Raw genomic sequence first — 23483 nt, 5'->3', positions numbered from 1 at the left:
CGCATAATAAAAAAGGCTGCTTATCAAAAGTTAACTAGCTTCTTTCGCTCCCTTTCAGGCACCACCTGCTCCACTAACCCAGTCGAGAACGGCACTGGGGGAGGGGTACGTCCCCCACACGCGGGAACTGGAGGGAAGCATTTCTGGTAAAGAAGTGAATAACAATTATCTTCCAGTTTAGCTTAAAATGCTATTGAAGTGTAGGTACTGGACTCTGACTTCACAGACAACCTAATCAGCAATCAGATGTCCAGAGTCTGTGATCAACTTTTCGGTCCAACCAAGATGAGCGGCACTAAATGAGATCACACGTTATCCTATAATTTAGCAACTCACAAGATTTGAGACTGACCATCTTGAATTCTTGGCCTCAAGGCTAATTTCAGTGTCCTTTCTGTGTGTATGTGTGTTTGTGGATGCTGTTCATGCTGAAGGGTACCATCCACCTGGTGTCACCTCTATTTCCTGTCTCTGTTGGACACAGCCATCTGGGCCTCAGTCTGTTCCAACAGGCCTCATCTCTGTCTCTCTCTCTCTTCCTCTGTTTCCATCTCATATACTCTCCAGCTTTGGCAGGCACACACACACACACACACACACACACACACACACACATATATATATGCACTCTCCACAGGGATCCAAACTATTACAGTATAGAGCTCTATGCCATCTGTCTGAGGAGGTATGGACAGGTATCAGACAAAAACCCACACACGCACGCATATCATATCACCCCGAGCCAACAGCAATATTAAGCTGAGCTCTCCCACTGTGCATGTGTGTCCACACCCTTTCCAGTGTTTCAAAATGGCCAGTGCATAACGCGCCCCCCCACGTTAATCAGCTTAGCAGCCAGTCAGGAGATTTGACTAATCCAAAACACAAGCATGGGAAGAAGCCCACTGAGTGTATGTCTGTCTGTGCAAGTGGTCTTGTCTGACAGTGCGTGGAATAACTTAAATCAGCCTCGACATTTCCAGGCAACACTCTCTTAAAGCAACAAGCATTACCACAATCATCCAAGGCTAGTTTCAAACAGCAAAGGATGGGGAAGAGGATGTCTTTCATGTGCGGAAGCATCGCTGGGCGGGTAAAGGTTCTTCCCCGTCTTTATTAGCGTGTTAACTCGTCATAATCCCAGTGATTGAGTGGCAGCGTGTAATCACTTCTTACTTCTAGATTAAACAGTCATCAGTCGTGCAGTCATCTTCATCTTTATTTCACTCCTCAGTAAGAATTAGCCCAGTCATCACTAATGATTCACAGGGACCTTGAGGGCTGTGTAGGCATGTGCACGTAAAGGCCCCCCCGAGAGGAGTATCAGGGCTTTGAAGCCCAACAGAGTGCGTAATGGAAACCTTTCTGTCATTTAATAGAGAGCTATGACAGCATTTGCCGCACAGGAGAGGGAAAACACACATGCATATTCTCAGCGAGGAAATGCTGCATGATACTAAACACGTGTGAGTGACTCGTATGGATGTCCTTATGCAGCAAAGTGTTATCGCGACACTGCGCGAGAAATCAGTGGCATGTTGAAAATGGCTGAAGGAAAAATGATAGAGATCAAGATAGGACGGAGTGAGAGCTGAGAGCAGAGGCTGGGCAGCAACACATGAGTTAAAGGCCGTATCTGCTGATGGCTGCTGATCTTTATCCAAGCGCCAGTGGAAGGCACAGAGGCCAGGAGAAAAAGAGCAAAGGGGACCATCACACAAAGGATGAAACCCAGAGCAGCAGATGATAACATGAGATGCTATCAGCGCATCCGACTCTAGGTCAAATCGCCACAGCCTTCAGCTGCATCTCTCTCCGAAACAGGAGGGGCACATACACAAGATGAAGGAATGCAGAACTACATGAATCCTTATATAAAAAGACAGCTCACCCCGAAAATCAAATAGACGTTTTTTCAAATATTTTTAATCTTATCCATCTATCCGTGTTTTAAACGGCATATCCAACTTATGATAGCAGGAGGCTGTTTATACATACATATCAGTCAAGGAGACAACAGCTCCCGAGATGTCTGCTTTCTCTTAAATATAATGAAACAAGATGCCACATGCCTCATGGTGCTGAAAAGGGAGCGAAAATGTACTTAAAAATCTCTGCAGCATTCTATTTTTTTCCTGGAAGAATCTTTATTCTTCCATTATAAAAAAAAAAAAAAAAATCACTGAAGAACAACCGCTCGGCTGTGAAGAGCGGTTTAATAATGAATTCGATTATCAACAGAAAAACAACAGCATATTTTGACTGTCTGTGTTATTTATGGAGAAAGGAAATGCAATTTGTTCCGGCTTTTAAAATCTGCTTCTTCTTCTTCTTTTTTTTTTTAGTTTTTTATATTTTGCTAAAATGATGGTAAATGACACTCTAGGAAAAATGTAGTGATGTTCTTACTACTATTTTCTTCACATTTTACCGATTAAAACAATAACGGATAAGGAAAGTAATCACTGGTTGGAGGGATAGAAGTATTTAGAACACATATGTACGCGTGTATTATTAAAACATCCTCTGTGTGTGTTTTACATTAAGCTGTGAAAGCTAAAGTTCAACAGGATGGAAACAGCGTATGTCACAATTAGACTGCAGTGCAGCTAATGCGGTCACCTGCCTTTTTGCCTCTACCTCTACGCATCTCTCCAACCCACTAGTGCAATGGTATTTCTCTGCTGTGTGCAAGTGTGCATGCATGCACTTTTTACACATTATGGAAATCAGACATGAGTCTAACTGCTGCAGAGGGACTGGGAGTAGAGAGAGAGAGCGATAGAAACTGGGCCATGCTCCAAGAGGAGGCTACCAGCAAAGACAACAACTCCACACCTCAGCACAACAAACCACCACACGCAGTTCTGTGGAACGGCACAAAAACTTCACAGGGGATTTTTTTGTTGTTTCTCCTCTTCTTCTTTTTCCCTGCAGCACTGTTCGGTCTTTAACTGGCTTTCCACTGATTTTCATGATAAAAAAAACAGTTACTCTTCTCCCTTGGGGCGGACCGAGAGAGTAGACAGTGAGGACAAGTTTTTCTTACACCCCGAGCAATCAATGTGCAACAACAGTCCTACGTCTGCGATTAGGATGGGTAACTTGGGGGAAAGCAATTAACCAGCTTTCATTTTAGACACTTGGCTTCCATCTATCACATTTACACCCCTTTTTTTTTAAACATAATTATTTCATGTGCAGACATAATGAGATGCTTGCAGCATCAACTGGTTTGGATTATCGAATCATCAACGAAGGCTTACAAAAGAGACTTCTCACAGACGGCCAATAAATGCACTTTTTTACAGTACAGTTTATTTTTTAACTGAACGTTACTACTACAAGTGCGATGGAATCACAGTGTCCTGAAGACAAAATCAACTATTTGAGGCAGTGACTGAAACAGGGCAGGAAAAGCCACAAGTACACGTAGTGACCCATGAGACACGGATCATGGGTTATCAGATTTGATGTATCCAAGTAACCATGTCATGAAAACAGATACTTTTTAAAAAGGGGGAATAAAGAAAGGCCTAGGTCATTGTTCAGTTGTCCACACTCTGTCTGTTCATTTTTCCCTGGACTTCTTGACCTACCAAGGAAAGCAGCAAATGAGATTACAGAAAACACATAAGTCAGGTTATTCATTTCAGCAGGCTCAGGAGAGTGCTATGAGAGTGAAACAAGATTACAATAATCATAGACTGCAAGCAGTACTGTGCAAAAGTCCTGAGCCACCCCTCAATTTAGCTATGCGAGAAACTGCACAGTGACAATAAAAAAGTCTCATTTCTTTATATTTTGTGTCCATGGAGCCAGATTTTCTTGTAACTTTTTAAAAGCGGTCTTGCACAATAGTTCAGTCCAGTCCTCACCTTTTTTAAAGGAAGGTTTCTCTTTCGTGAGTTCATCAACTCAACATTGACCTGTGAACCATTAAGCATAAAAAAGAATCATCTAAATTAAGCGATAAACCAGTGTTGTACCTACACATAACAGACAACGCAGCGCAGAACCAATTTTAAATTGTATCTTTAGCCATTTGCTACTAGCAGGCTGCCACAAATGTACATCATTAGTTCACACTTTTGAGCTGAAATATGTCTGAGAGGCATAAAATAGTATGAGCTTTTAGCATTTTAGCATGCTGTGCAGTTTGCCCTGAGAAACAAAACAACACAAAACCAAAGAAGAAACTGAAAAAGCAACTGACCTTAAAACACAATCTACAGCAGATGAACAGTATCTGAAAGCTCCCGTCACTGTTGGGGGTCAATTTCAGCCAGCAGTGCTGGGGCTCTTAAAATGAATTGTTAAAATTAAAAGTCATAATTATAAACACAGAAGTATGGTCAAATTCTGATCCAGCATGCAACACATCTGGAAAGCATCTGATTGGCAACAGCTTCATTTTTCAGCATACCAGTGATCGAAAAAACACACAGTAAAAACATACCTAGTAAAAGAAAGACCCAATGCAACACTATCAGTTATGGACTGGCCTCCCCGCAGTGTGGGATCATCTCCACAGAGAACAGAACAAAAGGCAGCCAACATCCAAACACGAGCTTTGAATGTCCTTCAACAAGTCTGGATAATTATTCCTGAACACTACTTAAAATACTTAAAGAAACGAAAAGAAAGCTGCCTAAGAGAGTTCAAGCTGTGTTGAAGAATAAAGGTGATCATACCAAATACTTTTCAAGCTTGTTAGAACTCTACAAGCTCTGTACATACTTTATTTTTAGGATTTGAGGTGCAGAGATGCTAATACAATATGCTGATGGAAAACTAGAAAAAAACCAAGCGACCATGCAAGAACTTCCTGACCTGGCCAGCAGTATAAAAATAGTTTATTTTCACACCTTTCTAAATTTGATATTCTGTGGCAGTCTGCAGCTGGCCAAATGTCATTAAAAGCAGAGGACAGGTTGTCATTCGAACTTCTTCATAATGAAGATACGGCATCCTTTCATACACAAATGCATCAAACCAAAGCAGACTTTTGCACACCTAGTAGGACGTTCTTGCACATGGCAGATCCCTGATTGGGTGTATACCAAATAAAGATCTAAAAAAAAAAGGAACCTCCTTGCAGCCGAGCAAATTAATGTTTTCTGTTGCTGAGTGAATAAAGTAAGAAAGTCCAACTTCAGGCAATTTCCAGACCTGATTCTTCCGATACCGTCTCACTCTCAGGACTAAAGACATTGTATAGGCTAGTGTTACAGGCTGCATGTTTTCACTGTACACTCAGGTAAGCCTTAAGCAAATCTTCACTGTACCTCTGAAGAAAACACGGTTCAGAAATAACTCACCACTTCTCTCAGATAAAGTCTGACAGAAATGATACCTGGAGGATGTGTTTATACACCACTGCAGGGTAAGCCTGAGGATATGCTAATACATGTCACAACCTCTGTGCTCCTCAAACACACAAAAACACACTCTTATTTTTACTTTCTCACGCATACTTATTTGATTAGCAAACATGACATAGCACCTCGAATCAGAATCTCAAATATCACCCTCTAATTCAATGTCAGAACATCAGCACAGTCAGCTAAAGAAAGACTCAGGCGTGCTGGATGAACTTCACTTCACTTTTTTTTAAAAAATTGACTATGTTGAAAAAAGAATCAATTAAAAGTATTCATTAAAGCCACCGTCTGCCCTTTTCAAGCTTTTGCTTTGTTCCTTGATGTATTTTTGCATTTGTCCCCACAGCTGGTGAACTCTGCAGTCGCTAGCTTTCTGGCCCACATTTCAACCGACCAGTTTTTAACCCACACATAGCATCACCCCCATCAGGCTATTTGGTACTCGGTCTGCACAAAGCACATCTGGTACGTCAGGTTGTGTACCCATAATCCTTCACTCTTTGTAGTCAGATACCTAAATAAACCAACACACTGGTACTCCCATATAGTAATGACATCCACTCAATGCTAATAGTAATCAATCACACAGACTTGATACCAGGGAGCCAGCAGGTTAAAAACCATTTATCGTCCAATCCAACTTCAGTCTTCATGTGTACTTGTAGTTTGCTGTCACAGTGGCAGATTTCTGTAGATTTCTGTGTGATGGAGACTGCTGTTCATGCTTTTGATCCTTTTAACCAATAACCATTTGACCTATAACTAGGATCAAACGCAATATTCTGGGACTGTATAAACATGAGTCTCTGTAGCCTTTGTGTTAGCTGTATTTCCTTAATTTGCTATGCTAGGTCTTGAGCCAGTTGTGTTGCTGGTCTGCTAGTCTTCTCCTACCTATCTGGACAGGCTGTGGATTGAAAACTCTTTTAAAGTTACATACATTATCATGGACTATTCTAACTTACAGGTCCAAAAAGACAAAGGAGAAAATTATATCTACCTTGATACATATCAAGGACTGCTGGTCAAAATAAGTAGAACCTGCTGAGCAGTGTTTTCTCTTCTCATGAGGCTTCAGATTCATGGATGCATTATTAAAACTGGACTTCCAAGTTCTATTTTCCCTCAGTACCTTCAATAACATGTCCCAACCCACACACTTGCTATTAGTGTGAAGACAGCCTTAATGATTAAACTTCATGTCTGTGCTGAATCCTCAATAAAAGCAAGTAAACGTCCACTGAAATGTGCATGAGCAAGACGCTGAGCAGAGGATTGCCTCTCGGTAGCGGACCCCGAGCGGTGACTTCACCCGAGGAGGAGAGACAGTGACGAGATAAACTTCTGGAAGCGTCAGATTTTTTGATTAAACTGCCAGTTGTTTTCGGCCCTGTGGTTAAATGCTACTGGTCAACTTTCTCATGCTTTCTGCCCTCTGACACTTTGGAAGTCTGCTATCTAGTGAGTTTCAAACACATGACAGAAAACAAAGCTATCTGTACTCAGGAATGGACAGCCCTGATACCAAGAGAGAATATACCTCTTGAGTGAGTGGAGAGTGGAACACGAGGTCAGTGACTCTGCACTGAGTGTGTGTCCAATTTTGTGCGTGATGTCATGTGTGTTTATCAGAGAGAGGACATGGTGGAATCACTGCAACACAATAGAGTACCGCAGTGTGGGTGGCCACACCCTTTCCTCTTAGCTCCCCTTAACAGACTTTTCTCCGGCCCCCCAAAAAAACTGCCTTGACAAGATTTAAAAAAAAGAAAAGAAAAGCACAGAGGTGGGAAAAGAAGGGAGGGAATGGAATAAAATCTCTGACATATTTTTTTTTTAAAACAAAGCAACAAGAGCAAAAGAAAACTTATGAGCTTATGAGCTTTAGTGGAAACTTGACAGCAAGACTCTGAAGACAAAATCGAGTAGGGAGAGCGGTTGGAAAGAAACAAAATGGGTGTACATCAATAGTCTAAAAAGCCATAGATAAATACAGGGGAACCTACAGGGAAGGTTAAGACCAAAAACACTGAGCTGTGTCCTGCAAGTGTAGCTAAATTATTGATGATGACTATGAGTTAAAGGATGAGAAGAAGGAGCACTTTCTCACAGTGTAATCTCCCAGTGTACCATAAACATGCCTGCTCATATACATAGAGTCACCTGGAAAAGATACCATGACATTAACGCTTGACAACCGGATGGGCTCCAGAGATGGGAGCAGATCCCCAGGGACAGTCTGTGGCTGGCAGGAAAACAAAAAGGTCAAGGGTTGCAGCAGAACGGAGGCAGGAATGTGGTCAACACCTGTTCTAAACTTGCAATAGCGGACTCAGACAGAGTATTAGGAGTAAGCCACAAGGCACACAAAGCAAATAAGATGCTCATTAGGACCGTTTATTATTTGGCAGTTCTCATTAGCTTGAAATACTACAAAGAGCAGTCTTCTTACTTTGCTTTATCCCTTCCCTGCTCATGTTTTTTCTGTCTCCCTGCCAGGTCCTCTTTCTTATCCGCAGTGGAAGCCTGTTTGATCTAACGGAGTCCTGCTGTTCTGGCTCTTCAGCTCCCAGATACCAGGCACACACTCCTCCCTCCCTCACTACAGAGGAGAGCTCCCTTTTTCTTACTCCTTCACAAAAAAGGAAAAAAAGAGAGAGAGAATCACAGGCCCTCTACCCCCCCCTCCTTTTTAGAAATCAGACACATTCTCCCTCTTGCACAAGAAACAACTAAATAATTCATGAATTCAAAATGGCCTCGCTGCTGTAGAAGCTGCGCTGAGGCCAGCTGCACTGCGTGCATATGGACCATGTAGCTATGTAAGCTATGTCGACGATGTATTTCAATCAGAGGACAGTGGCTATCATTGTCATCACCAGCAAAGCAGGACACAATGGAGAGGGATACAGCCAGGGACCTGACTCACACATACTGTAAGGCTTCCTGGCTGCTTTCGGTAACAAAGGCACTGAACAATGGGTGGTAAGTGTCAACGTGCTGTGTGGTGATACAATAGCGGCTTTACCACACAAAAAAATTAGTACCCGCCTGTTATTCCTTGGTTTTACTGGATTTCCACATACTGTTGCCTGTCATAGCTCATTAACTACAGTTTTTGTATATTTAACATAACTCTCAGCTGTCTTTAAAAAGTACAGCATCAGGAACAGACGGTGAGAAACACTGTCGAGTTTATCCATACAGCCATGTTCATTTCTCATTAACGTCCAGATTTTATTTTACTTTTTGTTTTTAGTATCAATATTATTTTAGAATTAAACAAAGAAACCAATGAATCCCATAAAAATATAGCGCAAATTCAACCCCAGTTCAAATAGAGTGGGACACTGAGTAAAATACAAATAAAAATGAATCCTATGATACGATTCTAGCTGCTCAATAAGTCCTTGGTCTTCTTTGTAGTCGATTCCATTTCATGATGTGTTGAATGTTTTCATTCAGTGAAATGTTTGACTGCAGGCCGCTCAGTTCAGCACTTGAGTTGCTGTTTAGCATTGTCTTGCTGAAATATGCAAGCTCTTCCCTGGATTGAAGCACACGTTGCTCTAAAACCTGTAGAAGTCTTTCAGCATTGACGATGCCTTTCCAGATAGGAAAGCAACCACACAGGGCTTCTTCTTTGCATGAACTAGATTTATCTAGAGGTCCTCCAGTGATTTCTATGCTACAATCACTCACGCCTGTTTTTAATGCAGCGCGGCCTGAGAGCTCGAAGATCACATTCGTCTGATTTTGATTTTTAGTTTTGCCATTTGCACAGAGATTTCTTCATGTTCTATGAATCTTTTGATGAGAGTATGTACTGTAGATAATGACACATTCAAAGTCTTTGCATTTCTCATTGCATAGTAAAATGTCTCAGTTTAGACTTCAGATATGTTTTATTTGTTCTCTTATGAATAAAATACAGGTTTAAGAGATTTGCAATCAGTGGATTGTGTTTTTAATTACATTTTACATTGCATACCAACTTTTTTTTGCAATTGGGGTTGTATAATACAATACTTGTGATAGTTGTGACTTGCTGTTGGTTTGGATACTCAAAATAGCCAATCTAGGTGGCACATTTTCAAGTGAACTCTTGAACCTAGGTTAATAAAAGTTATTGCCAAATTAACCATGCTTAAGTCTTAATGCACATCCGTCTGCATAAAACTTTCTGGGATGCCACAATTTATCGACAGGATCTTTAAAAAAAATGATAAAGCTAACGGTACAATAAATGTGCAAAGTGACGCGACCACAGTGACTCCTCTTGGTTCACATTCATACTCAGACTCAGCAAGAAGGAATCCACCATTCCAGGCTGGGAAACTCTCCTCTACATTCCTTGGAGGGAATACCAGCGACACATGACAAGAGCCCCACTCACACTGAGTCACTTGCCTGCCTCCCACTTCAGCCTTTACATTACAGAGAATGCCTGTGTAGATATGTGTTATGGACAGCAACCTTTACCACGCAACACTGCCCTCAGACAGAAAGAAAACAAAGAGATGTGGGTGAAGCAAGTTACTGAGGGAAAAAAAGAAGAGAAAAGGGATAGAGGTCACAAGAACATGCTTGTGTCAAACAGCTATGCCACAAATGTGCTGAAGTGATTGATGGGAAGGTTCTCTGTGCTGAAGGACATCCTTCATCTTCCCTTCGCCTTTAGGTTTTCTTTGGCAAAATCTCTGTCATCCAGAATTTCAGGGCTTTTCATTACTGAGTTTTGTTTGGGTTTTTGGGTTGTTGTTTTTTAACCTCCTGGTCTCAATTTTCAGTTTTGCACAGATCCAAGCAGAAGCTGACTTCCTACTTCTGTCTCTTAGACATAAACCATTATCACAGACCTCGGGAGAACCAGGTCCAGGCATTATCTGAAGTCTCCCTCTCTCAGATGGAGAACACAAGAGCTTCTACATGTATTCTGGATCCTCACTGCTTCCATTTGGATTTAGTCAGGAGTGACACCTAAGCAGAGGATACAGGAGCCAGGACACATGACACCATGTGAATTCTCAGGACAGTTACCTGCTCTACTCCCACGTGGGCTCAATCGGACATGATGCACTCTTTGTACTAGAGAGCTGTCAGTGCAGACCAATAACGTCCAGCCTGATTGATTCTGATGTTTGCATTCCTACGTACAGCTTCACCAGGTGCTGTCTAGACAAGTTCAGGGCTGTAATACATGTGAAAAACAACTTCCATTATAGTGCACACAGTGTATTATCTGTATGGAAAGTTATATGAAGACCCACTCCAACCCCTGTCCTGCATGCGCCACTGCACAATAGGAATGAGTGTGTGTGCACACGTATGAGGGGTGGGATGTTCCCGTTTCCACTCTGTTTGAAGCACATGGGCTGAGTCGGAATGTGAAGAGGGAGGAAGCAGCAGTGGGAGGGTCAGGGGATGGGTGAAGGCGGTAATCTGAGAGGGGTATCCCACGGTGATAGGCCAGCACATGGTCTTTACACACTACTATGAGCCTGGTGCACAAGGAGAGCTACACCAACAAAGAAGACTTCACTATCAATCACAGGGCTAAATAGAGGAATACAGCAACGCATACTGAAGGGGTCACCACATCATACTTCAACCACCTACGATGCTTGTACAATGACAATATGACAGTCATCGCTTCCTCTAAAAATATCCAAGTCACGTTCTCGCCTACACTTTAAACTTTAACTTAGTATTCTGCTGCTTCCAACTTTCTTCATGAGGGGATACCTCTCCTTTAATAAACAAAAATAGGGCAAAGCCACTAGCTTTAACTCATGTGCATGTTTTTGGGGGATTTTTCTTTAAATTAGACCCAGGCCCAGATATTTTTCCTCTGGCCAATAATTTGCAGTTGCATCACTGCAGCTTCAAAACACGCCTGACTGTACTATGATGCAGGATTCTTCAAACCACCCTGTTTAAACCACTTACAAAGTGAAAAAAGCAGCACTAAAATATGAATAACATCTAGTCTGACAAGAGTGGGAAATGAACTACAATCAGTTTTGGAAAAATAATGGTTCATAAATTGTTTTTCAACAAATCCCACAGCCATACATCAAAACACGCTGCATTTCCCCCAAGCCCCGTCATGCAAAGCATCTAACTCCAGCCTGAACAAACGCACGTCTACCACAGAATCAATAAAAAACTGACTGTGGCTACACAGTCAAATGATTGCAGGGCATTTGTGTTAAATAGCATCTGGTTGCATAAGTCAACAATACAAATGGCAAATCAGTGTATGCGATTATCTTCTGTATCAACTGTACTCCACAGCCTACAGCCAGCCACACTTAAACACGTGAAGAGCACATATAAGCAAGCTCTTCTTACAGGTACACACAGAGTATTGCCCTCTGGCCATGCTCAGTAACAGTCAGCTACAGCTCCTGCATTCAGATAAATATCAGACCTTAGGTATGGTATATGTGCTTCTGCCTCTTGCCTCTGACAGCTGTAAGACAACGTGTACTCAAGGTAAACCACATTTTAGGGTGGATCATCCACTCCAGGCCTGGCACCAGCACCGACACGTCTTACTAACACAAATATATAGATGCATTCTGCAAGGTAAGCAATCAGAGGTGTTACTACAACCACACCCCCAGAAGTGTATCTGATATAAGGCTGGAGAGTGAATAAACAATGCACATCCTAGAAGGTGTGTTTGAACCACGCTGGACCACATTCAAAAACTTGACTGGTCAAAGGTTTACATTTGTTTGTCTGGCATACACGGGTTCCTGAACTCTTCCACTTCGCAGTAACACCACTTACAGCTGGAGGGAGGAAATTTCATGAAGTGACTTGTTGCAATAGTGGCATCCTATTACAGAACAACGCTCCAATTCAACGAACTCTTTACAACAACCCATTCTTTCACAATTGTGTGTAAAGTCAGACAGCATATCTGGGCGCTTTTATGCACCTGTGTCAACGGGACTGAAAACACCTGAATCCAAAGATTAAGAGTCCAGTATTTTTTGCCCATACAGTGTTTTGCTATAGAAACATCAGAATATATGAACGTGATTTTTAGACACACATGTTAACCAAACCCGGAGGGCACCAGAGCTACATTCCCAGATTGGTCGGATGACTGTGGGAGAGATCGACCCCCCGCTGTGTCATGCAGAAAAAGCAAATGGGCCTTTAGCTTTTGTGGTTGCTTTCTACTCACATGCAGCCATGTTTTCTTGGCTGCAAAGCAGAGCCCTCTGTAATGAGTTACCGCGCATTGATGCTATAAAAGTTTAAGGCAGAGTTTAATCAACACATCTATTTCCTGCTCCTAAAAAACCAGCTAACCTCAATGTAACCTCTGGATAAGGTCAAAATGCGAGCCATTCAGCCAAAACACTGTTTAAGTAAAGTGAGTGTTTGCCTGTAGAGGTGGTACATATGGTATGAGTGTGGGGTAAAGGGCCTAAATATGAGGGGAAAAAAGGGACGGCTTTTTGTGTTCTAAGGATCAGAGAGCAGGGGATGCTCCCTCTTCAGAGCAGCAAGCTACCCCCTAAACATTTTTTTTATCATGATGCCAGCAAAAAAGCATGTATTGACTGTGGGAAAGAAAACGGCAGTATTCCCACACAACAGTAGATTTAAACCAAAGCTAGGAATCAGCACTTTAAACAAGCCTACAAGAGGGGACTAATCTCCATCGGAGGAGCTCTGACGCTGGGAAAAACTAAAATAGAACAGGTTCACATAGCAGGGGGAAGAACTCTGTGTTCTCACACTCGGTTATACCGAAGAAACGAGGGAGGAAGAGGCTGTGTGTGTATGTTTGTGTGGGCATCAGCGTGTCCGTGTGTGCGTGTGGAGTTTCAGAGGGAAGAGGTGATGAATGGCTTCATTAAAACAGCATTAGGAGAGGTGTGAACCCGAATGGCGAGTGCCAAAGTGCCGCGATTGCTCTGTTCCAACACACAGACACTTGTCACAATACTGAAATTCTCTCCTTGGTACCTGCAAAACTCATCCACCCCCTATTACTACTACTACCGATTTACAGTGTTTGATGTTAATGCAGGTTTAAAACACAACCTCAGGCTTTAATAATTTCCCCGCTTAAAAAAAACTGATGGGAAGAGGGAGCCAGAGGGAGATGAGGAAACAGCAGTAACACCATGGAGAAAGAGAGCAATGAAAAGAGGGAATAAAGGCAGCAGAAGAGAGAAGACACAAAGCACAAGGATGCAAAGCAAGAGAAAAAAAAAACCCCTGAAAGGACTGAGGTCTGAAGGTTCAAAATGGAACCAGGGTGTGTGTATGTGTATGTGTATAGGAGTAACCTGATTAACCAGACCCTACAGGCTAGGCAAATCTACATTATTCTTTCACATTTTCCCTCAGCTCCTCACAAACCTAGAAAAATGGGGGCAATTCAGTAACCCTAGCAACCAACTCTGCCTACGTGCTGAGAAAAGCTGCTGATGGAGGGGGAAGGAGAGGGAAGAGATACGGAGATGGGGAGTGAAAAGGCTAATAAGTGTGCATACTAGACACACACGCTTATTGAGGTAAGCAGATGGATCTTACAGTCTAGTGGGGTTTCTTCACTTTTTTTCCCCCCACATTTTTTTCTTCACAATCCTTTGCTATTCAGCCCTCCTCATGCAGATCCCTCCTCCTCTTCTTTCACCTAATTCTCCTTTTTTTTCCCCCTCCACGGTTATAACCCTTGCTTTTTTCTTCTCCTGCTCTCTGGTCAGTATGAGAGCTGTTCAAACACAACCTGTTTCCTCTAGCATCCCTTGGGAGTGTTATCCAACCTTCTACTGTTGTGTTTTCTCTCCTTTCTTTCTGCCTCCCTCCTATTTATTTACGGCTGGATGTCTTTCCCCCTCCATCGATTGTTTTATAGAGGATATGAGCGGGCTTTGTCTTTTGCGTGCTCAGCTTTATATAGATCCCTCTGTTCTTAAAGATGTTCTCTCACACACACACACACACACACACATCCTCTCTCTCTTTCTCTCGCTCTCTCAGCTGGTTGTGAGTCAGTGTCCGGTAGTGAGGCTCATGCATGCACGCACAGTCCGTGTGCTGTAATCATAAAGTGATGATTATAGGTTTAAGCTGCCATAGGAGGTGTGTTGAAAATGTGTGCGCATCACATTTCATCACTGCTGACAAACATCATGAGAAAGAGCAAAGAGAGCAAAATAATAAAAAAAAGGGGGGGCTAAACATTTGCCTTTGGGACTGGTAGTTTTCTCAGTGGTCTTGTGACACTTTAGATGCCCAACGGATTTACTTTACCAAATGGACCATCCCAGCCTTGCCGTGGTAGTTGGGACTGGTAGTTTTCACAGTGGTCTTGTGAAACTTGTGAAAACTGGAAGTACAATTGAAGTACGATTTGGAAAAAAAGGTGTGTGTGTTGGGGGGGCTGTTATTGACTGCTCTGCTGGTGCCATGTGTGGCAGATAAAGAAAGTAAACCTGCAAAGAGGCACCCAAGCAGAGATCAATACCTCAACGGTGCTTGGGTAACATGCACATTCACACTGGCTGATGTGATTCTACAAACATCTGTAATCGAGAAATTGGTTTGACTCGATTTTGTTCTTTTATGCAAAAATGAACAATTTCATTGTAACTTGGGCTCTGGGGAACATTTCTGGCCTTTTTCCTCTAGATTTTGATTATTTAGAGACAAAAAACCCTGCAAAAAGGCCAGGGTATACCCTGCATAACCCTATAGGCATCAGCCTCTACATGACCTTGAATTGGTTGAGTGAAAGAAAATGGATAGATGGGTGGATGGAGACCAAATAATAAAAAAAAACTTTAGCAAACTGATAAATACTGAAAAGAGCCTTTTGCTTCAGAGCGTGTATACAAGCAAACATTCTGACCCACAGTAATCATTGTTTGAATGTCAAGATGTTGCATCCTGGTTGAAAAATAATTACAAAATGAAATGTTGTTCTGGCTCCTGTTTACTGAATCTCCTTCATCAAAGTCCTTCCTGGGCATTCTAGTTACGAAAAGCTTGCTTATCTGAAGCTTGTTTTTTCTTTTTCTTTTATAAAATTAAACAAAAAAGACAAATGATAAGATATATAACTTTTCTTGCTTTGCGAAGTGGAATTGTACCTGTAGCTTTATCATTGCTAACATACCTCAGGGGTTAGATTGTTTACAGAGGAATGATTATGCGACGTTGCACCTTTTCAGGTCTGTACAAATAAGCTCATCGCGAAATAGTTATTTAAATAATGTCTTTTTATGACTGTGTTTTTTTTTTTGTTTTTAAAGAAATGTTAGGAACTTATTCCAGCTTAGGCACCACTACCAGCAGCACATCTGTAGAAAAGAGGAAGCAGATATTTGCGGAAATCTTTTATTGTAACTGATATATGCCAGCTGTTTTATTCTAAGGTAACCATCTCCTCCATATCTCTGGTTAAAAAAGACAGATTTGTGTCATTACTGGTTTGTAATGAAGCACGTTGATTCGACACCGATTGCGTATCTAGTAATTTCAGTATCAGCCAAAATCAAGCGCTTCCATCTGCTTATTTTATCTACAGAAAGTTTATCTGTTGAGTTTCTTGGAAATATATGATACAGCAATAAAAAAAAACAAAGCAGATCAATATCAAAAAAGATTTGAAACATATTGCCTGCACATGCACAAACATAGGCAAGTAGTAACTTCTCCACCACAACACTGTTCAGCTTCATCAGCTTACAAAAACCAACTGTCTGGGTGGAATGCTACAGTTGAAATTATGCAAAAAAAAAATCTACAGCAGGTAACAACAAAGTCTGCAAGGCTTCATCTGTGAGTGAGTGTGTGTGTGTGTGTGTGTGTGTGTGTACGTGTTTTGCATGAACAAATAGCTTCCACATGTTTCAAAATGTCACAAACGAGGCAACATATTGACCAGGCAAACAAATTAAGTTCAGGTGCACCCAAACACACACATGCACACACACGTGGACACACACACACACACACACACACACACACACACACACACACACACACACACACACTCACACACACAAGCAGCTCTTCCAAAAAAAAAAAAAAAAGCAGAGGCACCTGAAAAGAGGGAGGGAAGATTTCAGCCAATCACAGCATGCCTCAGCACTGTTGGCCTTGTATCGGGGTATCAGCCAAACTGTCGGGAGTAGCCAACCAGGGCAAACACAACATCTGTTGCCCAATCCTTGCATCTGGAACATCTGGCACTAGCGAACAGCAGTCATCTAGATAACTAGATGACCTCTGTCCTTACCCACTTGGCCCCTCTAACAGTTCTTTTATTTCTTGTGTTTATCATTCACTTTCCAGCACCGTACATGTCATCATCTCTCTGTCACAGACATTAATGAGCTGTCACATCTTAGATCTGATACACTAGGTGTATGTTGTACGCCTGCACCAGTTAAGAAACAGACATTCCTCTTTTATCTCTCAGCAATCGACCGTGTCGTCGGTGAGACATCTCTGTCCACATCTCAATAACACACTCACTTACTAGTGCGCTGTGTTTACATTTGTGTGCATCTGCACTGAAGGAGGCCAGATCAGCACTTACAGAGTTAGTCAATTTAATGCTGTGTGTTTTCTCTCAGGTGCCGCAGGAGCCTCACAGTAAATTGTCATACTGAATAGTGAAGAATGGGGAAGCAGACAAGCAAACGGGAACAGAAAATCAATGCGATTTTTCAGCCACGTTATGTCTGCCGCTGACATGGCACAAGACCACTGCTACTGCGCACTGTCCCACACACACACAGAACTGAAAGGACAGTGGGACACCTGGTTTGGAACACATTGTTCTATCGTGACTTTGCAAAGAGAACTGAGGATTTTTATATATATAAAAACTTGTTTCAAAAAATCTTTCTCTCCGTTCTTTTATATCATGAAAGGCAAATACAGTAACTGCAGGGAAAACGACCCTCAAGCATGAATCACGGTCACAGCGTGTGTGTGTGCATAAAAGACATTCGTTTCCTTTGTCCAAACACAAAGCTATGGGTCCAAACAGGAAGCTTCACACACTCCTGTATGATCCCTGTGTGTCCCAGCCTCCGAAACCTAAGTTGCACACAAACATCCTTCCTGAGTGATTATTTTAAGCTCTGTCAGCATTTTTAGTCAGCTTACAATACAACATTCAAATCCAAGACCCCCCTCCTCTGCCCCAACACACACTGATAGATAAACACACACACACAAACACTGACACAGGATACGCCAAATAATGGCAGAGACTTGTGCGATTGACTCACGGTTGATAATTGCACCACTAAGTCAATGCAGTCAAGCTCTAATTAGCCAGAGGTTGTTAAAAAGATCACACACATGAAGCTTTTCCTCGTCCTCACAACCACACACGCACAAACAGGCCCTGTGCTACAAACAAGTTCAACACAACCAGGATATCTTTTCACCATCTGACTTAACTAAACTTAACCACAGTCACGCCAAGTGGTCAAATGACACTGGTCATAAGGTCAGTGAGTAAACCCAGGTTTTCAGAATCTATTCAGAATGAGGAGCCAAAAGAAGAGCAAACTATAATCCTAAACAAATATGAGGAAGACAGCAACAAAAACCACAGACTGAATTAATAGATTATTGCTATCACTTCCTGTCATTAAGCAACAGGTTATAATTTTGTTTACTGTTAAACTGATGTGATACTCAGACATGTTCTTGTGACACATAAGATCATTTCAGACTCAGTTTATCAACTGAAATAACAGATTTGAGGAAAAAAAAACATTATTTAAAACCATAAGTAGGCTTTAACTATCTTTTAAAAAGTCCAGTAGCCTAAAGAACTTGGAACTCTCCATTTTCCACTTGCCATGCCACAAAATAAATGTCACATATAGAACAATTAAATGCTTGAAATGTTGGCTTCCCAGCAAGTTCATACAATTTAAGAATCTAGACCTGATGTTCCTGCAGTACAGCCAAACGGTGGAGACATTCGCTCAAAGGCCTACAGTGTCTTACTATGGTTTGCAAGACCTTCGAGTAACTTGACTGGTCAGTAAGAAGTAGTTAAGAGCTTAACCCTGATTCCTGGTTCATAGTACAAACCACTTGATATGAAAGCCATTGCAAAAGTGGGTCAGTGTTTCAAGTGTCGTTTCACTTTTCCTTCTGCCCCTTAACGTGGATAAAGACAAAACAGAGATCTCCACACTGTCCCTGCACCTTCTCTTCAAATAAACATCACTCAACAACAATGGAGTCGCAAACAGAAATACAGGCCAAGCACAGAACCTCACATAAAACAAAGACAGAGAGCCACAGTCATGCAGACAAAACCTCTTGCTGTGTCACCACCTTTCCTATTGTGTGCTAGTGAAAGCAGCCATTTATCCTAAATCATACGTTTCTCTGGCAGCCGTAAACACGCAGTTTATATGTACACGTAGACAGACACACATCACACTTGCAGAGATGACTGAGCTTATTAGCCTGCTAGGAAAAGTAAGTAAGTAAAGTAAGGATACTGTTTCTTTAAATGGGTCTCTCAGAATTTACTCGAAAACTCAACAACAGTTATTCAGTTCGACGTCAAATTGAATGGCCACTCGTCGTACCCTTTTTGTATTTTTTTCAGCAGACCACAAAAACACCACGGCCAATCAAAATTGATCAGTGGCAACAAAGGCAGATAGTTATTAACATTCCCAGATGTGTAAAACACCGGCAGCTGCTTAAGGGCTGAGCCAAAATGCATTTGAAAAATGAAACATCTGTTAAAAGACTCGGCACACCTTAATTTTCCACTAAAATATTTCTTGCTCCCGATATTAAAGGCTGCCACTGGAATATAGGAAGTTGCTCTGTAGTGTTTGTTCGACACACATTTACAGGCTTTCACCCTAACCCTCGTTTACCTGCCTGCAAACACGTGTGGATTTTTTAAATTACAATAGAAAGATCTACTTAAAGTGCTGGTGAATAGTCACAGCTTTTTTTATTTGGTTCCCAAAAAACTCAATACTCTGAAGTCATAACCTCTCTATCCCTCTGCAAATATTCTCTTTCTGTCTGTCTTTTACTTCTCAGCACATCTGTGTGTGTGTGTGTGTGTGTGTGTGTGTGCCTCTCTTCAGGCACTTATATACACACACACACCCTCTTCCAAACCAAGTAGGAAAATTCCTTTCATCAGCCAGAATCCAATATTAGAATATCAGGACTCTGTCTGTGTGAAATAACAAAGACAAAGAGATGACAGCATTCGAGCGCTGGTGTGCATTTAAAACCTTATTCAGGTACCCTGTCAACAGATGAGGTGACCACGTCCACTGACATCGCCGTACCTGTCGAGTCACAGCATCATTTTTTGGTGATCAAAAGAATACAGAGCATTATGAATCATAATGTCAAATAAAAGTATTTTCCATCTGTAAAAGTCAAACAGTCACCAGTTACTGTGTGTATTTTAAGCTTTAAAACACTGAGCCATATAAAAGGGACTAATAATCTCAAAATCTCACCGGAGCTTTTGATGATTTTTCATCTTTTTCTGCCTAATACTGCCTAATGTTGCATGGAATACTAAAACTACATAACACGTGGATACCGTCACTATTCCCACCAAGTAACAACTGTGCTAGAACACAGTATGATGGTACAGATGATCATTGTATGTACGTATGACAATACTGCAGAAGTGAGACCAGTCTGTAGACACAATAAACCACAAACACAAATTCACAGTAGCTAATAAGCCAGAATAATCAGCAGAAATCCATTCACCGTGTGCTTGACAAACACTGTCAAGCACACTCATCAGTGAGAGCGTGAGCATTCATGCCTCTCCCTCTCTTGCTGCAGAGCTTCATGAATGTCATCTGGGGAGGATTTAAATTCATTTTCCCCATGATGCTGCAGTGCATGGCTGCGACGTGTAAAGTCTATCCCTTCTGCCTAATAATAGCAGAGTCATGCAGGTACGCATGAGCCCTTCTTGGCTAGCAGTACTGAAATTTGTAGAGCGGATCTAGCGAAGATTTGGGAAACAAGACAGACACGCGTTAGCAAACACAGAGAGAAAAAGAGTGAGAGCTGCTTGACGCTTTCTACAAGAGAGTCTTTAGCAGCAGCACACAGGGTAATGACAGGCTGTAGTGAAGGCATGCTGTTGGGAATGTCACAGCAGAGACAGCATCTCGATGCATCTCTACACACCTCAAATAAATATGAGGATGTACAGGTTTGCCCTAAAATCAGTTCATTTAGATGGGATGGGGAGCAGTGAAGTAAGTGACAGGAGGAATCAATGCAGAGGGTCGATGGACAAACATTAAGTCCACAGTCTGACAAACCCAGCAGACAGTGCCCACAAAACAGCACAGACAGAAAGTCTTTACACGTGCCGCTGGGCATAAACAGCAGTCTAAAAGGCCACAGAGACAACGGCGCTAATGCCACTGTGGTGCCAGCCAGAGTTTTCAAATGAAGTAAGGAAGGAAGAGGCGGTTAACTGTCAGAAATACCTGTTTTAGTGCATCGCCAAACCAAACTTCTGCCAGGATTTGTTGCAGATTTAATGTCAGAAAGATAAAATAAAGAATATTGAAAGGAAAGGTTTGAGAGGTCTAAAATAAACCTCAGTTCAACTGGTCAGTCATTTGTTTCCCCCTCAAATAAACATCAGCTTATGGATGACTAGCTTCAATAACCTGAGGTTCCATAAACTTGTTAAATCTATGCCAACGGGGACATCAAAGCTGCGTTTTGTCTGCTTTCCGTTGCTCCACACCTCACTGAGACACTTGACGAGCGCTCTTCCTTGTGTTTGCCACTCATATGTGCATTGACACCAGTAATTCCAGTTTAACAACCTTGTGATTTCCGATAACGCTTCAAAAGTATTTTGGTTCTTACTGACTTGCAAGCTCTGTCAAAGAATGCCACGGGGAATTTCTTCTGGAGAACAGGAGTGCTGAGAGGTGCCAGTAAAGAGGCGAGGGCGTGAAGTAGGCTGGTGTCTTCTTTCGAAATGGAAATAAGAATCAAGCAGTCGTGGTGGTGTTGGGGGATAAGCCAAGCAGTGGCCCATCTTATCTAGTCATCTGGCACTGCAGCAACAGTGCAAACATGCTGTAACACCCACTCTCCTTCCCTTCCTGGTACCTCTGAGCCTGTTCCTTCCCTCTCCAGCCTCGAGTATATACCACACAACCCCTCACCCCCCAAGATCTGATAAGCACACACTGTCACTCTGAGTGACATCTGGATCCAGTGTGACTGCCTGATGACAGGAAAAAAACTCAACAAACACAACAATCAGCTAGCGACTAGTTAACAACTCAAACGATCCTTCCTAACAGCTACAATCTGCTCTCACAGCCCTGCTTCCCCTCTCGTGTCCTTGATCACCAGCAGAAGCTGCACCGATGAACTGCGATCGATGAACAAGCCAGGGCACAAATCGATCATTTAATTGCAGTCTGCGTTTAACGCATGAGCGAGCAGTGCCGGTGCACAGCAGCAGCACAGACACGCAGGAGACACAGAAGGGGAAAGAAAACGCCCTGCCTTGTGCAGTGTCGAAACCTCAGCCCTGTGGGTCCTCTACGCAAACATACACACATCACCTTAACGCATGCTTTGATAGGAGGCCGCGGTGAGACCACATCTGGACGACACCTCTGATTTGTGAGCGTTTCTTTTCGCCTTTTGTTGGCCATCGGCGCGTTGCCTTAAAGGAGAGCGATCACACGCTTGGGGGCACGCTGATCATCATGTACCATTTATGATTGCTATTATTTACACACACAAAAAGTGATCCGCCACGTCTGCACAATGACAACCTTCTCGAATGGTTGGTGAAATGCAAAGGCAAGTCTGTCCTTTACGCCTGATAGGATAGGGTAGGATAGGAGAGGTGAGGGTAACAGAAAAAAATGGGATGCATTACGCCAAGTCAGATAAAACACAGCACGCAGTAAAGTAAGCACAGATTTAACGCTAAATCTTTCCGGGTTGTGCTGCATGAAAACATCTGAGGGGCTTTGAAAAGTTTTACCTTTAACTTGAGTCTCATATTCGGCCACGATCTCCTTGTCCTTTCGGAATTTCGCTGGAGACGTCATGGCTGAGTTTGGAGATCAACCACTTGTCCTCGCAGTGAAGTCAAATTTCTCTTAATAATTCAACAAATCAGCCGTAGATGGAAGGATTGTCAATCTGGAGCCGGTTTTATAAAAAAGGAAAAAAGAAACAAAACAGCCAAAATGATATATTTACAGCTCTTCAGTGCTCCCGTGGATCAGTATTGTCTCCCTGCCTCTGCTCACTCAGGGCGCATTGTGAGTTTGGCGCTGCTGCTGCTGTGTGCTCCTTCCCGACGCCGCGCCTCACCGCCTCCTCAAGACCGGTAATGGTGCCAACAGCTTCATGAGAAAGGAGAATCATTCCCTTTACGAAAAACAAAACCCGATTGACTTCTTACTCAGCACTTCGGAAAGTTTTTTCTTTTGTTACTCGCCCCGAGCGAATCTCGATCTCACTGCTGCCCGTGTGCTTGTCTAAACTAAAGTGCTGCCCTCTCTTCCACCACCCACCTCCTGAAGTGAGAAAGAGGAAACCAAGTGGAGAGATGGAGGGGCTGGCTGCTGGTCAGCCCCCAGTGCGCAGGACAGGCATGGATGCACACATTCACGTTTGGGTAGATAAAACTACATCTGCTACAGCAAGCCTTTAGCTTGCATGCTACAGGACCGACGGGTATTTATTTGCCTAGGTGAGCTTAGTTTAAATGTGTTGGCAGAGGAACACCTCATTATTTAGGAGAAGACCACTGAAAATGGGACTGAAGTAAGAGAGCCTCGTGCTTTATTTAACTATGAACATTAGCGTAAATGGATATAAATTCTAACCCTTAAACGGTAACACGCTAGTTGTGAATACATACATACATTCATTCATAAATTCAGCCTTTATAAGAACAGAATAACTGTATAAATATAATAAAATGCATTCCATCTCCAGCCTATTACTACGTCAACTTTTTTTTTTCTTTTACACTGACTAAACTACTACCCCGCCTCATACCTACCACTCCACCACGAT

At 42.3% G+C, this 23483-nt stretch overlaps 1 protein-coding gene across 2 annotated transcripts in view; it reads right to left on the bottom strand.

The window, feature by feature from the left end:
- The window catches only part of srgap2 (SLIT-ROBO Rho GTPase activating protein 2), a 55267-nt gene extending 31913 nt beyond the window's left edge, over nt 1-23354 (bottom strand). The window contains exon 1 of one of the 2 annotated variants that reach the window (XM_031747642.2): nt 22438-23354. In XM_031747642.2, coding sequence (XP_031603502.1) covers nt 22438-22504 — 67 coding nt within the window. In that variant the 5' untranslated portion in view covers nt 22505-23354. Of the gene's footprint in view, nt 1-7836; nt 7877-22437 lie in introns of those variants that run through there. The other variant, XM_039611905.1, reaches the window with a different exon arrangement.
- Nucleotides 23355-23483: the final 129 nt, after the last annotated feature.

Source organism: Oreochromis aureus, linkage group 5 (assembly GCF_013358895.1).
Source record: "Oreochromis aureus strain Israel breed Guangdong linkage group 5, ZZ_aureus, whole genome shotgun sequence".
In the NCBI taxonomy this organism is placed as follows: Eukaryota; Metazoa; Chordata; class Actinopteri; order Cichliformes; family Cichlidae; genus Oreochromis; species Oreochromis aureus.
Note: the sequence above shows the minus strand (reverse complement) of the source record. Positions and strands in the feature narration are given on the sequence as shown.